Below are 20,267 nucleotides of genomic sequence, written 5' to 3'. Positions count from 1 at the left end.
ATATATCAAAACAGTTGTTCCCTTGTCTATTAAAACATGTAAATATTAAGCGTCTTTGGTGTTTCCATGGTTTCTACAAAATCAAACCGGTTGCCTTTTCTTCCCTGTTGTGCCGTATATCTGAGTGAAACAGCTTCTCAAACAAGACAAAAAAAAAAAATGTTGTGCGGACTTGATTTTGTCTATCAGGAATTGATTGGATCATTGGATGGTTGCTGTTGCTGTGATGTCATGTGAGTGACAGGTTTCCCCACCCTCACGCCAGTAAACACATCATCAGTGAAGAGAAGGCATGTTGCTACAAGAGGGAGGGGAAATAATTTTAATTAAAGATTTTGAGGGCACATGAATTTAAAAAAATGTGCACAATAAATCATTTATAATAAATATTCCATAAAAAATAGGAATTGTCAATTTTGATTTCATGGGGACTTGAGGATCATGAGGATAAGATTGTACAGGCCAGGTGCCTATATCAGAACATAAAGACACACCCTCTCTTATCTCCTCCCAGCTGCCTGTGCAGCCCTTCCTGCCACTGCTCAATCTCATTCGTGTCGACTGCCCAGAGTCCACGAACATATCCTTCCAAAAGCTCTCCCGCACAAGGATAGAGGATATATCACTGTCTAGCAAAAGAGAGGAAGAGATAAAGGTGAGGGCATAGTCAATTTTCCAAAGTCAGGTAGGGTTATGTTGTTTGCTGTGCAAATCTGCAATCACTGCTCAGTCATACCAATGTACCACAACTTAACTGGCCTTTTTAATGGGAATTGGATAGAGAAGGATGGCTCTTTTCCAGTACGGAACACTGTAACATGTTTGTAAAATTCATTTAAATCAGCTGCGATTGTGGAAATGTTGTGTTTTGGTAATGATCCTTTCTCTTGGAAAATGTGAATAAAGTAACAATGTACCATTTGAATGAATATGTTGAAAATAACTAGGCTCATCAAGGAGAAATTATAACATTTTGAAAAATTAAGATTTGGGTGGAGTACTCCAAACTAACAACACGCTGTCTTTCTTTTTTAGTCACATTCATTTTCATGATTGCATACTCTTTCTAACCTGTGGTGCATTCCAGGGTCTCCCTGTTGAAACATGTCCCTCTATAGCTTTGGATTGGAGCCTCTGTCCTGTCATGCCTGGAGCAAAGACCGAACACGTAAGCAGTAGCTGAGCTACATTTCAATATAAATTTCATCCCTTCAGGCTCTTAATGTTGTAGTCTGCAGTTCGATTGTGATCCATTAAAATCTACTTAGAGGAATATCAAATTGTCTTTGGGAGAAAAGCATGCACTTCTCCATTCGTAGGCATCATTTTGCTATGAACTAACTGTAATATTGTTGCTTTATACATGGATTTTTGTCCACAAGAATAAATTTTTTTCAGGTTTATTTCATGTGTATAAAAATCCTAATAATATTGTTTTTCTTAGAAATTGCCATTAGCCCCAACAGCAATGAGGTGCACATTTACCAAAAGAAAGAAAAGGAATGGATTAAGATTCATGAACTGACAGAGCACAGTGGGCGAATCACAGGTAAGACAAAAGAGAATAGCAGCCACATTAGTCATTAACCCACCAATACTGTGAAACTGACCCATAAAACAAACATTATCTCAGCGCTCCAATGAAGGGCACGAACTCAACCAGTGTAAACAGTGCAAGACTATGTTTGAGTTCTGTGCCAACTGGCATTTATTGAAGGTGCAACGAAACAGAAGTAATGACAGATCTTTTCTCCCATATGTACATGTACATCCCATTGAAATGTAGGATGCAGTGGATTGTAAGAAAGGCGCGTGGTTTAAGATCAAGTTATCACATTTTGATTAAAGGGGTCATATATGCCACTTTTACAAGACGTAAAATAAGTCTCTGATGTCCCCAGAGTGTGTATGGGAAGTTTTAGCTCAAAATATCCCACAGATCATTTTTATAGCATGTTAAATTTGTCACTTTTTGAGGGTGAGCAAAAACGCTCAGTTTTATGTATGTGTCCCTTTAAATGCAAATGAGCTGCTGCTCCCAAGAAGGGGGTGGAGTTTCAAGAGCTCATGTTAGCAGCAGGCAGACTCACTGAAAATGTCAGAAACTGTTCAGCCTTTTATGTTCAAACCGGAGTCAGACAATGATGGAGAGACTCAAGAAGAAGTGACAACATGTAGAATGTTCACTTTCTGAACGGTTAGTTGATGAATTTATGGAGCTGATGTGAAGTTAACTATCTTAAAGTCATTGATTAGCATATTCTGTCATATAATCTATTAATCGCTCATGTGGGAACTGTTGTAAGATCCTACAGGGCCAGAGAATATATGATGCATGAAGATAGATGAAGACAGGTATAGTTTAGTTTAATTACAGTTACAACTTATGTTGTCATCTTGCTTTTATGACATGCTATTGCATTTGTGTTACATACTGTAATGCAGTAACATGGCCTCACCCCTTTGTTGCGTGTTCTCTGGGGCAGGGTTTATGTAAATTTTAGGGTTAGTGATATCACCAACCCGTGAAGAAGCTTATACCAGCCGTTTGTTGTAGTCCTTTAACAGTGAATTCTGTAAAATAAAATATCTCCCTTTGCTTTGAACTTTGAGCGTCGTAACTTTGCAGATGTTGTTTTGCTCAAACAGCAACTTCACACTAACTAAAGTTAAAAAAGTAAAATCATAATCAACCACCCCTTTAAAAATGAAAAGGTCAAAACCATTTTTAAAAAATGATAAGGGGGAGGTGAAGAGATGCCAAAGCAGTTGATGTTGGTGTAACCCCTCCTGTTCAAACCGCCCACTCTAAGCGGGACTCGAACCCAGGTTCACCAGCATGGGAGTAAGGCTCTCTACGGTCTCTAGCATCAGTCGCTAGAGCGCCTCTTGAGTTCAGGGGAGTGAGGTCTACACTCACAGCTCTCACTAGCCTTCGTCTGTTACACCGGAGCAAGTTGAGCGGCTGCTTATATGCTTCAGCAGTTAATTAAAAGACTAGATGTGTTCACTCCTCTCAAAATTATGTTTAGGAACTTGACTAAATTTAAATCTTTCAATATAGATTCCAATAATACATGAACATAACTAACAGTTGATTTAATTTTTAGGGATTGATTGGGCACCAGAGTCCAACCGTATAGTGACGTGTGCCTCAGATAGGAATGCCTATGTGTGGACACTTAAGGATGGGGTTTGGAAGCCGACACTGGTGCTGGTTCGCATCAATCGAGCTGCCACATGTGTCAAGTGGTCACCTCTTGAGAACAAGTTTGCTCTTGGAAGTGGAGCCAAACTTATTTCAGTGTGCTACTTTGAAAAAGAAAATGACTGGTGAGACTTGCTTCTAGAATATCTTTTATCTCAATGACTATTGTGCATTATCTCCTATGAAGCTTTACCAAGCTCTCTTGTACAATCTCTGTTCATGATTGACTCTATAGGTGGCTGAGTAAGCATATCAAGAAACCCATTAACTCCACCGTTCTGAGTCTAGACTGGCATCCCAACAACATGCTGCTGGCAGCTGGCTCTGCTGACCTCAACTGCAGGTTTGAATATTCTGACTAATGATGCTGCACAATATTTCTTTTTTAAACCATTTTTTCTTTGGTAACAGGTTTTTGTTGTTGTTGTTGTTGTTGTCATAGAATTTTTTCTGCATATATCAAGGACATTGAGGACAGGCCTGGACCAACACCATGGGGATCCAAAATGCCCTTTGGGGAGTTGCTTCTGGAGTATAAAGAGTGCGGTGGCTGGGTGCACAGTGTCTGTTTCTCTCCATCTGGTGACGCTCTAGCCTGGGTTAGCCACAACAGCGCCATTAGTGTAGCAGACGCCTCAAAGGGAAAAGAGTAATACCAACATTTACGTATAACAATTAGCTTTGTAAAACTCAATTCATATACACAGAAAGTACAAGCAAACTAAAATAATTTGATGATAAATATCCTTGAATTATGCATCTATTAAAAGCGCTGCCTGCAAGTAATAATATGCACAGCATGACCTTTAGTAGACATTGCCCACATATGAAATTTTGTGCATTGCAGGGTCACTCAGCTGACAACAGGACATCTTCCATTGCTGAGCATACTATATGTCAGTGAGACTGAGATTGTAGCTGCGGTAAGATGTTAATAATAATACGAAATGTTTCTTGAGCACCAAATCATCATATTAGAATGATTTCTGAAGGATCATGTGACACTGAAGACTGGAGTAATGACTGCTTTTACCATCACAGGAATACATTTTATTTTAAAACATATTTAAATATACATCACATATTTTAAGTTGTAATAAAATTTCACAGTATTGCTGTTTTTACTGTATTTTTGATCTAATTATATTATTTTGTGTGTGTGGTGGATCTTAGGGCCACGACTGTTGCCCTTACCAGTTCTCATACAAGGGTCCTGGATGCTTGGAATTTGTGAAGAAAGTGGATATTCCCAAGCAGAGCTCCAAGGGCAACATGTCTGCCATGCAGCATTTCCGTAATCTGGACAAAAAAGCGATTACTGAGGAGGAGGACACTGACTTGGGCAGTCTGCATCAGAACAGCATCACGTAATATAAGGCTTGACTTCTGCAAGCACACAAGATTTGAATCTATTTCAGCATCTTTTGCATTATGTTACAATGTAATTGCACTTTGCTAAGCCTTTCTGAGGCGGGACTCAGGGTAAGATCCATCCGCAAGCTTTTATTAAACAATGTTCGTAGTAAAACAGGCACTGGTCACACAGTGGCAAACAGGTATGGCAGAGAGCAGGCAGAATCGTAGTCGAGGAACAGGCAATGGGTCAGGGCTGGCAGATAACAATCGTAAATCCAAAACAGAGCAAAAGGTCCAAAGGGCAGGCAGCAGAGAATCATACACGGGGAACAGACAGGATCAGAAACAGGCAGACAAACAAGAATGATGAACGCTCAGAAATGTAACAGTTAACAAGACCTTGCAACGTGTGTGAGCGTGTGTGGCTTAAAGGGTTAGTTCACCCAAAAATGAAAATTCTGTCATTTATTACTCACCCTCATGTCGTTCCACACCCGTAAGATCTTCGTTAATCTTCAGAACACAAATTAAGATATTTTAGTTGAAATCCGATGGCTCCGTGAGGCCTGCATAGGGAGCAATGACATTTCCTCTCTCAAGATCCATTAATGTACTAAAACATATTTAAATTAGTTCATGTGAGTACAGTGGTTCAATATTAATATTATAAAGTGACGAGAATATTTTTGGTGCCCCAAAAAAACAAAATAATGACTTATTTAGTGATGGCCGATTTCAAAACACTGCTTCAGGAAGATTCGGAGCATAAATGAATCAGTGTATCAAATCATGAATCAGATTGCGCTTCAAACCCGCCAAACGGCTGAATCACGTGACTTTGGCGCTCCGAACTGATGATTCGACACACTGATTCATTTGTGCTCCGAAGCTTCCTGAAGCAGTGTTTTGAAATCGGCCATCACTAAATAATCGTTATTTTGTTTTTTTTGGCGCACCAAAAATATTCTCGTCGCTTTATAATATTAATATTGAACCACTGTACTCACATGAACTGATTTAAAATATTTTTATTACATTAATGGATCTTGAGAGGGGAAATGTCATTGCTCCCTATTAAGGCCTCACGGAGCCATTGGATTTGAACTAAAATATCTTAATTTGTGTTCCAAAGATTAATGAAGGTCTTACGGTTGTGGAACGGCATGAGGGTGAGTAATAAATTACAATTTTCATTTTTGGGTGAACTAACCCTTTAAATAATCCAGATAATGAGCTACAGCTGGGTGTGGTGATTAGTGATTGGTGGGGTGAGTGCAGGTGATTGCCAGGGAGGATTGTGGGAAATGTAGTCCAGGAATGACTGGGAACGTGACACTTTGTTTCTACTATAGCCAACTATGTATTCTGGAAGGGCTGAAGGCCAAGGTTGTGAAATTCAGCAGTGTGGCTTTAGATGGTGCCATGGTTGTCTGGGATTTCAAGGTATGGTATTGTCATGAACCATTTTAATAATAGTTTTTAACTCTATATTATCTAAGCAGTTGCTGTTCTGTTCTTAAATTAAAAATGACTTTTCCTCTTTTATGTTATTTTTTAGCACTGAAACACCATGGGATCTGAAGAGAGCAGACAACAATAATAATCTAGGACCATCTTTTTTATTTGTTTGTTTAGTCAGAAACTTCTTTTTTTTTGTATTAAAATAGTTACACTGCAAATTATTGCTATTATTATGGTGTACTGTGGTGGGATGGCTGATCCTAAACTTGTGATATGCAGTAGTTTTTGTGCTGTATTAACTCATCTAAACAATGCAAAAATAAATGATTATTTAGCACCAAAAAGAGAATGAACCCTACATGAAATGACTATCATAAATGCACATTTATGTGCATTATATTCCAATTGTGCTGCTAATGTAAAAAAGAACAGAATCTGCATTTTTGTGTGTGTTTGTGTGTTTTTTAAATACAAAAATCACTATTAAAGGATTAGTTCACTTTCAAATGAAATTTTCCTGATAATTTACTCACCCCCATGTCATCCAAGATGTTCATGTCTTTCTTTCTTCAGTCGAAAAGAAATTAAGGTTTTTGATGAAAACATTCCAGGATTATTCTCCTTATAGTGGACTTCAATGGGAACCAAACGATTGAAGGTCAAAATTTACAGTTTCAGTGCAGCTTTAAAGGGCTCTACATGATCCCAGACGAGAAATAAGGGTCTTATTTAGAGAAACCATCGCTCATTTTCTAAAAAAAAATTAATAAAAAAAATTTAAGTTTTAACCATAAATGCTCATCTTGAACTAGCTCTCTTCTTCTTCTTCTTCTCTATATGAATTCCAGCAGTGTAGAAGCTGTTAAGTGTATTGCTGCCCTCCACAGGTCAAAGTTTGAACTTGTTATATACTTGCACTAGAATATTGTATATGACAATTTAGTTCAAACTTTGAACTGAGGAGGGCAGTAATACACTTAGCAGTGTCTAAACTGCTGGAATTCAAATAGAGAAGAAGAAGAAGAAGAGAGCTAGTTCAAGATGAGCATTTATGGTTAAAACTTAATTTTTTTTTATTTTTTTTTTTAGAAAATGAGCGATGGTTTCTCTAGATAAGACCCTTATTTCTCGTCTGGTATCGTTTAAAGCCCTTTGAAGCTGCACTGAAACTGTAATTTTGACCTTCAACCGTTTGGGCTCCATTGAAGTCCACTATAAGGAGAAAAATCCTGGAATGTTTTCATCAAAAACCTTAATTTCTTTTCGACTGAAGAAAGAAGGACATGAACATTTTGGATGACATGGGGGTGAGTAAATTATCAGGAAATTTTTATTTGAAAGTGAACTAATCCTTTAAAAACATTTGGTTATTTTGTCTTTTTTGTTGTAACACTTGCTGCAGCACCTCCAACCACTGCAAAAGTTTGTTAGATGCAAATGACTACTATGCAAATAACTGATAAACTGATGAGAACCGAGGATTTGACTCATTGGGCAAACAGTAAGTTTAATAGCAGAAATATTTGACATGTTATTGACGTATGTTTGTGTATTTTTTATTTGCTGAGCAACAAACTGAACTGCAACACATGACATTTCAATAAACACCAATCTTGATCAAATTGAATCGAATGAAATAAGAAGACAAACAGAAACATATGACAAAATGTGGGTTCGCTTGAATGTTTTTGAGCATATAATAATGTAATACACCAGGCCAGGATGTCAAGAATCACGTGATGGCGTTTATGAACTGTTCGCAGAAATGAGTCGCGTTTCCTAAGACTTGTAAATATTGTTCAAAGCAGGGCAGGAATAAAAAAGCTGTGAACGACTCTTTCCATAGATGTATTCTTTGAAAATTTTTATGCGTTTAAATTCTCTGTAAAATGTAATACTGCAAAGCCAAGCCACTCCCCATTTTGACTTAGTTTCCGCACTTACAGCCAATCAGCGTCTCTCTTAGTTGACTCGACCAATCAGCGCTCAGCCGGACGACAACACAGCTCATTTTCCTTCAATCGCTAGTATGTGATGTTGATGTGACGCAACAACTATCAGCTGGTTTTGTTTTGCTTCATTCCCTATGCTCCGCTTGAAGTCGTAAATGTACAAGAACTTGCGTCTTAATCCATTAATGTGAGGCAGAACAATAGCCGAAGCGTTGGAGTAAATTCGTCTTCCACTTTATTCGGACCTTCCCATTTTTCTTCAGTAGGTCTCCGCTTTGCCACTATCTTTCCAAGAGGTCCAACCGATCCCAGGCCTCCGATCCAGGGCGGAGGGAGGGAAGGAGGTCGTTGGGAATCGGGATGGAGACCGCGGAGGGAGCCGGCGGTCCTGGCGGGCCGGGGCCGTGCTGCGTCTCCTTCAACCAGGACTCCACGTAAGCGCGCGCTCACATCTGCAGATCAGTCTTGCATCAGCTGCCGAATCCGATATTAACAGCGATTTACCTCACAAGAGGGAATGTCACCCCTGCCTAAAGGATTGTCCGCTGTTTATTGTCTGTTTTGATTATTGCACATCTATAACAAGCCATATCCACTATGTTATAGCAGTGTTTTACATGCACGATATGATAGATGAGCGTATGTTTGTTTCAGTACTGTTTTTTTCATTGTTGTACAATGTTTTTTTGTTTGTTTGTTTTTTAAGCAGAAATACTTTAAATGGGATTGAACTAATAAACAAAACCCAACAACAATACGCTAATACTTATAGATTGGATATGGTTATATGAATCCTGTACATGTTTTTATAGAGGAGAAACTGAATGTTTGTCTTGCCCTATTTCATGTTTTCTCAGAAGTACAGCAGAATTTGCAGGATTGTGTGATTCTATTGATCAGTCCACAGTCTCCTGACAAGATGACCCACTCATGTCCTCTTTTCTAGTGGTTGATCACACTGGTTTCTTGTCTTAAAAGTCAAGCACAGCTAATCAAAGACAAAACATGATAGTACTGAGAGTCAGTTGATCTGATATATCACTCCTTTGAGGTTAAAGTCAGCGGTCTCTCTTGGGGCAAAACAAATTTGTATTGGAATAATCTGAATTTTGTTATTAATTTGTATATATATATATATATATATATATATATGTATGTATGTATATGTATATGTGTATATTAGTCACAGTGGTAATTACCAACACATGTCAGACGCATTCCTGCTGTAAACACAAAGCTTGTTTTGGGTTTCAGCAGTTTGGTCAGTGATGGTGGAGACATATTTACGTTCTCTTGTAAATGTAGAAAAGGACATGCTAAGCACATGATCTGACATGAACAGCTTTTTCTAGAGGAATGAAGGGCCTGCCAAACAGATGTGGCCTTTCTTTCCTTAAAAAAAAAATAGATCCCAGTACATGCAACAGACCTAAACTCTTCTGTTTATATGAGAGCCAAATGATTACATTCAACCTTTGTTAAGAATAACACAAAATGTTTCTATCTTGAGTCAGAACTTGTGTTGTATTAGGATTTTAAAAGGGCTTTTCTTGCCACTTAAAAAGTAAGCAGAAGTGTTGGCCATTGCATCTGTGTTTCCCTTCATTATATGTTGCATCAGCTTTTTGATATTTGATACAGCATCAGATCTTTTTGTTTTTCCAGGTCTTTGGCTGTGGGCACCAAAACTGGATACAAACTATTCTCCGTGACCTCTGTGGACAAACTGGACTGCATTCATGAGAGTAGTGAGACAATTTCCCATTCTTTTTTTTTGTGTGTAAATTTTAGATAAATGGCACGTATGGTTGTTTGCCAAACTACAGTGCAATGGGAGGAAACATCATATAACGTATTATCATAGGGTGTAGTCACTTTCTAACGAGTCACTTAACAAATAAATTGAAAATGCCATCTCATTTCCTTGGTATTTTGTTGAGAAAGATAAGAGAATATATCTGACTTTAAAAACATTTTGGAGAAAGTTTAAAACATGAATGTGACCTGTGGTTGTGTTGCCAGCATTGATGTTGTGATAATATCTCTCTAGAGGGTGTAAAGTTGTCCTTGTCTGTTTTGATGGGGTCAGAATGGCTTGTTGGTTTATGTTACATGGTGAAAATGCCTTAAGTGTTAGAGATTGTATCTGCAGTCGACAACAAAGATTTCTGGCAGGTAAAAAGCTAAATACAGAGAAACAGCTGAAACGTTTTGCTGATGAGTGTAACATAGAAGGTAAACTTGGAAAATCATAGGGTCAAAATATATGTACAGTAATGTAATGCTAAAAAAAAGAATCTAAATAAAATGAAAAAACAACATTTTGAAGTGCAAATCAAAAAAATTTAATAATTACCTCAGCCTCATATCATTGACAACCTGTATATTTTTATTTCTTATGAACAAAATGTCCATGTTGTTCTAATTCAAACATCAAAATTGGGATTTTTTTCTGTCAAGCTGCAAAAAAAATAAGTGTACATAATGACTGAGTTTAAATGTTATATTTAAAGGCACAATGTGTAATTTTTCACCACTAGAGGTCACTTATTCAAAACAAAGGCGTAGCTTGATGACGCCGTGAATGAGCGTGTGACTCATGGGCGTTGTCGAAAAGGAACGACAGACAGAATAATTTAGATCAATATTAATAAAACTGGAAATTGAAGGTAGGTCGCATATGATGTCATTGACAAGCGACGCAACGACGTGGTCCATGTCCTGGTTAAAATTGCAAATTTCTATGGATTTAAACATTGTCGGAATTATTTGGGATATAGGTACAAAAGTCAACAAAATAAATGAATAAAATAAATAAAAACATTGTTCTAGTGTTTTTTTGTATATTTTAATCAAAAAAATCCATTGCCTTTAAACAATGATTTAATGAGTAATTGACAGCATTTTCATTATGGATGTTATTTCCCCATTTAAGTGTTGCTCATTCTTCAAATAAATGAGGCTTTTGAAATGACTACAAAGTGCATGTTCCTCAACTACATGTGTTTTTGTTTGGCCTTTTTATTTGATGTTGCAGCTAACGTGTCCTTTCCTCTTCTCCCCTTCAGCAGAAACTCCAGACGTGTATATCGTGGAAAGGCTTTTCTCCAGCAGCCTGGTTGTGGTGGTGAGTCAGTCCATGCCACGTCGCATGAATGTCTACCACTTCAAAAAGGGCACAGAGATTTGCAACTACAGCTACTCGAACAACATTCTTGCAGTGCGTCTCAACAGACAGGTAAACACAGCACAGCTGTGCTGCAGCAAGGCACCTGCCACTTATCATTTATACAGCTTCTGGACAAGATGAATGCTTGTCCTAGTCGAAAATGTGGAAATGAGCATGTTTGTTATATGTGAATATGTAATTTGTTTTTTTGTGTGTGTGCGTGTTTTCGTGGCAGAGACTGGTTGTCTGTCTGGAAGAATCCATCTATATCCACAATATAAAAGACATGAAACTCCTGAAAACCCTTCTCAACACACCATCCAACCCATCAGGTAAGAAGAAAAACCCAGTTAATCTAGAAATATAATATTTAACTGTCTGTGTAAGTCTGTGTAAATATTAAAATATGAACCCACCCATGTGTTTCTGTAGGTCTCTGTGCTCTCTCCATCAACCATTCCAACTCTTTCCTGGCATATCCAGGCAGTGACACCATCGGAGAAATTATTGTCTATGATGCCAACAATCTGGTAAAAATACTGGCCAAGAAGCTGCTCATTTTGGCAGTTCCTTTGGTGTAGTTAGTTGCTAGACATGAGACTGATGATGCCTGTTCTTCAGTCCTGATGCACTATATAAATCTTTGTCTTTGTTGTATGTTTGTGTGTCTTTGTCTGCTCAGAGCACTGTGACCATGATTCCAGCTCACGACAGTCCATTGGCCGCCATCACCTTCAGTGCCTCCGGCACCAGACTGGCCAGTGCTTCTGAAAGGGTAAAGATCCACTATTTATATAGAAACACAGCAGGGTGAACCTCACAAAACCGGTCAAGAACACATCTGGGTCAAAAGAAAGAAAGAAGAAATTATGCTTACACTTACAATAAGGTTCCTTTTAGTGTATTATCTAACATTAAATAAAAACGTGCAATACGTTTATTGCAGTTTTTATTAATCTAGCTCAGGGCCATTAAATAATATTAACATATAACCTTTGAGTTTAATAATGTGTCAATAAATGAAGAAATTAACATGAACTAAGATTAATAAATGCTGTAGAAGTATTGTTCATTGTTAGTTCATGTTAACTAATGTGCAAAGTGATGCCGAAATTATATTTTGCCTGTTTTGGGGAGCATTAAGATATTTTTGCATTTTGACTATTTTCATGTCAGTTAAGCACACCCCACATTGTCATTACCATGAAGAAGAAAAAAAAAGCTAGTATTGGTTATAGGGCTTTTATGCTGATTTAAATAAACATTGTATTATAATATTTATTGTAATTATAATAATTGCTTACTTTTAAATGTAATATTTAATTATATTTACATTATTTTAATCTTTTTGACTCCAAGGCCCCCCATTGTCCACAACAATATTTGACGGTCCCATTACCTCTCCCGTTGTTTGTGATTTATTGAATAAGATTTTTACTCAGAATTTCTACCCGATAAAATATTTTAGAGCTGTGAAGTAAAATCAGTGCAGACATATAACAGGTCACAGTATGGCTGTCTACAGAGCGCACGACGCAGGAGAATATGATACAAACAGTCTTTAATCCAAAAATGCGCAAAACAAGCATGAGAAACTCAGGAAACACAACCACCTAACATCAACGACACCGAACAAAGAACTGAATGAAGACAGGACTTAAATACTCAGGGGAACTAATGAGTTAATTAACTGAAGGACAGGTGAAAGGATCATTAATCAAATACACTAGGAAACTAGGCCAAATGACAGGGCATACAGGCAAACAGGAACAGCACCAAAACACAATGAAACTAAGCCAAAAACAGAGCATAACAGAATATAATCGTTACAGCAGGGCTGAGAGTGCTGAAAAGTGCTGAACTGTGAAATATACGGAGCCCCTAAAGGGACATGGTGATGAAAAAAAATGTGAGATGAGGAAAAAATATATTTCAATGATTTTTGCATTCACTCACAAAAGTTTCTTGGGGGAAGTCAAAAGTTTTGCGAGCGAATGCAGTTTCTCGGGGGACGCAAAACATTTGCAAGGGAACGCAAAGGCATTGACATAATTTATCCCTTTAGGTGCTCCATAGAAATAAAATGTCACAATGAAAAATGATTCGAATGTTCCTAAAATATGCTTTGTATTCTTTAGGCAAAATATAACGTCTTGTTTTCTTGGTGTAATTTTTTCTTTTGATTTATGGGGCGAAATGCAACCCAGATGTGTTTATGTGAGATTCGCATCCTCATACCTTATACACAAACGTAGACACACAGCTCCGAGCATCTGTCCACTTCTTTTCTGCCGTCTCAGGGCACAGTGATTCGAGTCTTCACCATTCCAGAGGGACTGCGCTTGTTTGAGTTCCGGCGGGGGATGAAAAGGTACAATGATAATGATGATTCAAAGCTCATAATGAACAATGAAGATACTTTGATCATACTTTGTGAAAACTGTGGTATGTGTGAGTATGCTTTTGACCTTTGTGTGTCTGTGTCACCAAAGGTATGTCAACATCAGCTCCCTTTCCTTCAGCCCCGATGCTCAGTTCCTCTGTGCCTCAAGCAATACAGAGACGGTGCACATTTTCAAGCTTGAACAGCACAGCCCAAGGTATTGAAAATGCTCCTTGCTACCAGTGTCAGGATCTCTTTTTTTATTGTCAAATCTAAACTTTTTCAGTGTTTGTGCTCATCCATGTTTTTGTGTGTCTCTTGCAGTGGGGAGGAGGAAGCTCCCTCTTGGTCAACATATGTAGGTAAGATGTTCACAGCAGCCAGTAGCTACCTCCCAGCACAGGTGTCAGGCATGATGAGTCAAGACCGAGCCTTCGCTACCGTCCGTCTCCAGATGATCGGTCAGAAGAATGTCTGTGCCCTGGCAACGTGAGTCCTGCAGTCATTACACAGCAATCTAGAATGCGTAACATAGTATTTACTGAGGAAAAAACTCATTCTTGAGTTTCACTTGACCAATCAGAATCCAGAAGCTTCCACGTTTGCTTGTGGCCTCCTCTGATGGGCAGCTATTCATCTATAACATTGACCCTCAAGATGGGGGTGAGTGCACTCTGGTGCAGAAGCACAGGTGAGTCTTCACTCTTTTAAACCAATGAATTATAACTATATGGTAGCTATGTGGTAGGTTATTAAAAATAGTACATTAAAAATTAAACATTTCTGGTTTTGTGCTATACATACTTTCCTGCTGGATTCCATTGTAAGTGCTCAGGCAACTGGATGAGTTCTAAAGGCTTCAAACTTTAAAGGATTAGTTCACTTCAGAATTCAGATTTCCTGATAATTTACTCACCCCCATGTCATCTGAGATGTTTATGTCTTTCTTTCTTCAGTTGAAAAGAAATTAAGGTTTTTGATGAAAACATTCCAGGATTATTCTCCATATAGTGGACTTCAACAGTTACCAACGGATTGAAGGTCCAAATGGCAGTTTTAATGCAGTTTCAAAGGGCTCTACATGCTCTCAGATGAGGAATAAGAGTCTTATCTAGCGAAACGATCAGTCATTTATATACTTTTTAACCACAAATGCTCATCTTGCACTAGCTCTTCAGTGCGCCATGCATTACGTAATCATGTTGGAAAGGTCACGTAGGCGGAAGTACTGATCCAATAGCAAATGTGCAAAGACTAAGTCTAATAGCCTTTATAAAAAAAGGTCAAAATTATGTCAGATGATTTTGAAGTTGGAGGATAAAATGAGATGAAAATTAGAGTAGAAATTATTTATTTATTTATTTTTTTTGGTACTTCCACCTACGTCACGCGTGACCTTTCAACGTGATTACGTAATGCGTGAACCACCGCAGAGCAGTCCAAGACCAGCATTTGTGGTTAAAAAGTATATAACTTTTCTTCTTTTTTTTTTAGAAAATGACTGATTATTTCACTAGATAAGACCCTTATTTCTCGTCTGGGATCGTGTAGAGCCCTTTGAACACTGAAACTGCAATTTTGACCTTCAACCACTCGGTAGCCATTGAAGTCCACTATATGAACAAAAATCCTGGAATGTTTTCATCATGTCTTTCTCTCTTCAGTTGAAAAGAAATTTTTGAACATCTTGGATGACATGGGGGTGAGTAAATTATCAGGAAATGTGAATTCTGAGGTGAACTAATCCTTTAAATCTGTCCACTAAAAATGATTACAATTGGTTGACTAATTCGTTCAGTGACTTTTTCTGCATTTTACATCATCATGCCAGTGGATGGCGACAAGTAACTGTCTTTTTATGCATTATGACTCAAGTGACCCAAGTGATTCATTGAAAAGAATGAACAAAACAAGTTTTATTACAATGTGCATGCCTACAGTTCTACTGAGATACTACAGAAAGAGTGAGTCAGTAAAATGCAGAAGTGTTTTTCCCCACAAACGATTAGTTTTGTCATTGTTAGCTAAAACTAAAATTATTAAATCATTTTGGTCAAATTAAATCTGAAATAAAATATAAGTAGTTAAAAACTTATACTTATAAAACTTACTAAGAAATAAGCCTTAGAAGCTAAGAAAAGTTGAAAATAAAATAAAATTACTGAAACTAAATCTTAAATAAAATAATTAAAGCTCAATAGAAATATAAAAAACCTAAAAATGACAAAAGCACATAATAAAATTACTAAAACGTAAACTAAAATATAATGCAAACTGAAAACATAAAAATAAAAGCTAAAAATCTACATAAATACTATAATAGTGTATAAATAATACTAAAATAACACTGTAAATGACAAAAAAAAAAAAATCTATATAGTCAAACGTGGGTCATAACTTATCAAGATATAACATCAACAACAACAACAAATAGGCCTAAATAAATGAATAGTTTCTTAGTTCATTTTAATTATGTGTGGTCAGCAGTAAGTTTTACACATTCATAATTCTTCCACCCCTTTTCTTTTATTGCTGTGAATGATATTGACTCAAATGCCGGACTGAGCAAATGACATGCCCACACTCATTCAGTCACTGACTCAGCAAATTCTCGTTTATGAATGAGGTGACCCGATTCATTCAATCCATTTATGAATACGAGGTCTCGATGTGGTAGTCAACATTTTTAAGGCGCAGCAGTTTCAAAATTCATGTCTTAGGTATGACTGTGTGCACTTTATATCATAGAAAAAAACAAAAGTCTCTTTATAAGCACAGACCTTATTTAAATGAAGTCACCTTTAACCCCCAGGCTGTTTGGATCAGATAAAGAGTGGGAGGAGACAGAGAAATCTGAACACATGGAGCCACCGCAAGCGTGCCAGTCATATGCTGCCACCGTGGCCATCCCCACCTCTGGACCAGTTACAGCCACTCTCACAGGTACCACAACACCCTTAAACACACACATTCATTCACATTTGAACTCATTTTCATGATCACCCAACTGTGTTCTTCTCAGGGTACTCAGAGGATGGGGGAGCCAAGAAGGGCGAGGTGATTCCCGAGCACGAGTTCGCAGCAGGGCCGGTGTGTCTGGACGACGAAACGGAATTTCCTCCCGTGAGCATTCGCTAACCACTCCAAGTCAAAGCGCCGGTGTTGTACTCCAAATGTATGGGGTTGTCTTGTCCCTCTGTCCACAAGCATTCAAATTAAGTGTGATTTATTATTTTTAACCAAACCAACACCAGCCTGTTCAGGTCTGATGATGGAAAGCAGTTCACAATATTGCATTTTACCAGGACCAAATGTTGCTGTTGAATCACATTACAAGCTGAATATGTTGTTTCTTACACAACATAAATGACAAATATCACTCCAGACATTACTTCTTTGAAATATGAAATCATTTAGTATTTATTTCAGTGGTATTACTCTGTATTTGGACTGAAATAATGCTACATTAATGTTAGTATTTAGCCTGAAAAAAAGATGTTAAGTTCAGGGTGAATACAGGCAAAGTGAGACACTTAAAAGTACACTATGTAACTTTTGGCCCTTTAGCAGTTGAAAAAACCGCATGCATTTTGCGGAAGAACATTTACGTTTTAGATGAATATGGTTATCCTACTGCTAATAAAACATTCACTACTAGGCTTAAGAGATATAACCAGTTTAGATGCAAAGGATATTAGAGAGCTACATATGTCAATTTATCTGTTCAATAAAGTACCTTACTCACCTGTTGAGTAATAAAAACACCATCTCTGCGTCGCTTTTACAACATACCCTCGGTTCTTGCTGAATACTCCGATATAGACAAGCCGATGTTGATTCTTGTTTTATTACGAGCTGTCGCATTCACTTTTACCATTAGACTCTCCTCTTTTCAATGTTTTTTTAAAAGCAGGTGATTCCCCTGAGCTGATCCATGTCAACTTTACTCTTTCATAGTAGCTGGAGCAACTTTTCCCCATTTACGAATATGACCGTCCTGTCAGGTCTAAAATATAAACACTTATAATAGGCTTTACATAGAGAATCAGGACAAAAACACGTTGATGTAGAAGGATTTATGATGTATTGACTCATTTCAATATTAGTTTTGAACAAAAAAAGTTACATAGTGTACCTTTAAGCATACATACTATGTGATTAAATTTCATTCAAATGTTTGGGGTCAGTAAGATTTTTTTTTTTTTTCTTTTAAAGAAATTAATACTTTTATTCAGCAAGGATGCATTCAATTAATTACAAGTGACCATAAATCCATTTATAATGTTATAAAAGATTTCTGTTTTAAAAAAATGCTGTTGTTATTAACTTTCTATTTATAAAAAATCCTGGAAAAATGTATCCCTGTACATACAGGGATACATAATATAAAAATGTTAATATTAATATATAAAAATATTAACTGGTTTCTATAAAAAAATATAAAAAAAAATTTCAACATTGATAGTAATGTTCTTGAGCATCAAATCATCATATTAGAATGATTTCTGAAGGATCATGTGACACTGAAAACTGGAGAAATGATTACATTACATTATAAAGAAGTTACATTATAAATAAAATATATTAAAATAGAAAACAGTTATTTTAAATTGTAATAATATTTTTCAATAGTACTGTTTTACTGCATTTGTGAACAAATAAATACAGCTTTGGTGAACAGTAGAAACTTCCTTTAAAAACATTTAAAAACCTTACAGACTCAAAACTTTTGAACGGTGGTGTACATTTAGCAAATCGAATCCTAATTTTAAAAACAAAGGCAGTGACAAATCATCCAAAAGTGTTTCAATTTATATGTATTCATCTTAGATGTTGAAAAACATTGTCTGACACTAAACCAGCTGTTGCTGTTTTAGCCTAATCTTGTATACATGGACGTGAGCAGAAGTTAGTTGACTGATTCGTTTGTTTGTGCACAGACAGGACAAAGATATGAATGCATTGAAAGTAATTTGTCTCTCATTCTGTTTTGATGCTGGGTTCATTCATCACCGTTGCTACATTAGATAACTGTAACTATGAAACCTCTTTATCTATTTCAGTCTAAATGTCATGATGTCAAACACATTTTTGACTATGCACACATACACACACACAACATACAGGAGTATTTCAGTTCAAACACACTACTACACCTTATATTCTGAACAAATCTCAATGGATTAATAGGATTTTACTGAAGATATTTTACAATGTGAACGATCTCAAAATCAAGTGGAGATGCTAGAAATAATGCTTTCCATTGATGTAGTGCTCACTTAACTCCACATAGTGGAGCACTTGTAGTTTTCCAACAGGCCTTGTTCCCGCTAACTTGTTTTGATAGATCAGAAACGCTAGTCTTTCAGATAGTTTAATAACGGTTGCTTAAATGGAGGCGCTCAGGACTCTGATGTCAGAAGGATTTATAAGATATCAATTTGAACTTACATACTCAGATGCCATTGCTATTGCTTTTGTATACCTTCCGAGTGTCATTGTGACTAATTGATATGGGTCAAACATGTTCTCAGCTAGCTCCTGTATCTGTCTATAACACACCCATGGCTGAGGGAACAATAAAGCTCTGTTCTGGTTTCCGGTAGATAAATTGGTGCCGTGACGGATCTGGGCGAGGCAAGGGGAGACGACCGTGAGAGGGTAGAGAACAGGTGGAGGCCGCAACTGTCGCAGGAGGATCCTCAGTGCATGAGCAAGGACAAACAAATAATGATAAAAACAAAGAAAACTAACTAACTTAAGGGTGCTAAATTATTAACGGAACGGTTGAAATGCTAATATCTTAAATTGAGTTGATCAGGGATTTGGGTCGTTGTCACTCAATCCCCTGAAGGGTGTGTTATAAATGAGGTGCATGACTGAAATATAACCACATATTGTTCTAGTTATGTAACACATTGTATTAATTCAGTTGTAATACTGTAGCATTTTATTCTTTTAATTTATAACACCATCATATTGAATCATAAGAGAAGAGGAATTACTTTTTTATATATGTGTTTTGCTGTATTGATACTTAATATGTTTACATGTTACCATCCTGAATACTAATACAGCGGGATGTTTTGTATGTATGTGCCTATGATATTACTTGTGAGAGTGCAAAGTATTTTGCTGGATTGCTCAAGACCAAAAGATAAAAAAAGAAATGAATATGTAGGAAATATATTAGGAATGAAATTATGCAAAGCAGCTCCTGTCTCCTGTGGTCTTTTCTTTATCAAATTATTTGTTACAATAATATAGTAGAATAGATATAGTCTATCATTCAAAAGGTCTTTTTTTTTTTTTTTTTTTTTTGAAAGCAATTGTTACTTTTATTCAGCATGTATGTATTAAATTGATTCAAATTGACCATGATATTTATAATATTCCAAAAGATTTCCATTTCAAATAAATTCTGTTCATTTGAACTTTCTATTCATCACATTTTCCACAAAAATATGAAGCAGCACAACTGTTTTCAACATTGATAACAGTAAGAAATGTTTCTTGAGCATCAAATTATCATATTAGATTGATTTCTAAAGGATCATGTGACACTGAAGACTGGAGTAATGATTAAAATTGTATTTGAGCTTTTCTTTCACTAGAATAAATTACATTTTATAACATATTAAAACATATTTTAAATAGCAGTATTATTTCACAATATTACTGCTTTACTGCATTTTAGATCAAATAAATGTATAGCCTTGGAGAGCATAAGTGACTTCT

The 20,267-nt window shown here is 36.7% G+C and overlaps 2 protein-coding genes across 5 annotated transcripts; both read left to right on the top strand.

Annotated features, from left to right (window-relative positions):
• Positions 1 to 439: 439 nt before the first annotated feature.
• On the top strand, positions 440 to 6,550 carry zgc:86896 (uncharacterized protein LOC415190 homolog). The gene is made up of 10 exons (XM_067382231.1): positions 440 to 655; positions 1,088 to 1,168; positions 1,445 to 1,549; positions 3,111 to 3,333; positions 3,444 to 3,551; positions 3,651 to 3,857; positions 4,056 to 4,131; positions 4,382 to 4,575; positions 5,917 to 6,007; positions 6,123 to 6,550. Exons 2-10 carry the CDS (start codon positions 1,105 to 1,107, stop codon positions 6,126 to 6,128), a joined length of 1,074 nt encoding a protein of 357 aa, XP_067238332.1. The 5' UTR covers positions 440 to 655; positions 1,088 to 1,104; the 3' UTR covers positions 6,129 to 6,550.
• Positions 6,551 to 8,066: 1,516 nt separating this feature from the next.
• wipi1 (WD repeat domain, phosphoinositide interacting 1) lies at positions 8,067 to 19,848 on the top strand. Of its 4 annotated transcripts, none has more exons than XM_067382228.1 (13): positions 8,067 to 8,411; positions 9,643 to 9,725; positions 11,046 to 11,215; positions 11,382 to 11,478; positions 11,579 to 11,676; positions 11,829 to 11,921; positions 13,447 to 13,517; positions 13,639 to 13,746; positions 13,854 to 14,018; positions 14,113 to 14,220; positions 16,342 to 16,472; positions 16,552 to 16,704; positions 19,136 to 19,848. In XM_067382228.1, exons 1-12 carry the CDS (start codon positions 8,338 to 8,340, stop codon positions 16,665 to 16,667), a joined length of 1,314 nt encoding a protein of 437 aa, XP_067238329.1. In that variant the 5' UTR covers positions 8,067 to 8,337; the 3' UTR covers positions 16,668 to 16,704; positions 19,136 to 19,848. The 4 variants fall into 4 exon arrangements, with proteins under 4 accessions (XP_067238329.1, XP_067238328.1, XP_067238327.1 ...); XM_067382227.1 differs by having other exon boundaries at positions 9,643 to 9,722; positions 16,552 to 16,652; positions 19,136 to 19,847; XM_067382226.1 differs by having other exon boundaries at positions 11,049 to 11,215; positions 16,552 to 16,652; positions 19,136 to 19,847.
• Positions 19,849 to 20,267: the final 419 nt, after the last annotated feature.

This window comes from Chanodichthys erythropterus, chromosome 3, assembly GCF_024489055.1.
Source record: "Chanodichthys erythropterus isolate Z2021 chromosome 3, ASM2448905v1, whole genome shotgun sequence".
Taxonomy (NCBI): Eukaryota; Metazoa; Chordata; class Actinopteri; order Cypriniformes; family Xenocyprididae; genus Chanodichthys; species Chanodichthys erythropterus.
Note: the sequence above shows the minus strand (reverse complement) of the source record. Positions and strands in the feature narration are given on the sequence as shown.

What these genes read in the sequence shown, in the direction of transcription:
- zgc:86896 (XM_067382231.1), top strand. Translation starts at nt 1,105, where the DNA reads ATGTCCCTCTATAGCTTTGGATTGGAGCCTCTGTCCTGTCATGCCTGG. An exon ending in CTGGAGCAAAGACCGAACAC is followed by an intron (nt 1,169 to 1,444) that starts GTAAGCAGTAGC and finishes TGTTTTTCTTAG; the next exon opens with AAATTGCCATTAGCCCCAAC. An exon ending in AGACTGAGATTGTAGCTGCG is followed by an intron (nt 4,132 to 4,381) that starts GTAAGATGTTAA and finishes GGTGGATCTTAG; the next exon opens with GGCCACGACTGTTGCCCTTA.
- wipi1 (XM_067382225.1), top strand. Translation starts at nt 8,338, where the DNA reads ATGGAGACCGCGGAGGGAGCCGGCGGTCCTGGCGGGCCGGGGCCGTGC. An exon ending in CTTGAACAGCACAGCCCAAG is followed by an intron (nt 13,747 to 13,853) that starts GTATTGAAAATG and finishes TGTCTCTTGCAG; the next exon opens with TGGGGAGGAGGAAGCTCCCT. An exon ending in AATGTCTGTGCCCTGGCAAC is followed by an intron (nt 14,019 to 14,112) that starts GTGAGTCCTGCA and finishes TTGACCAATCAG; the next exon opens with AATCCAGAAGCTTCCACGTT.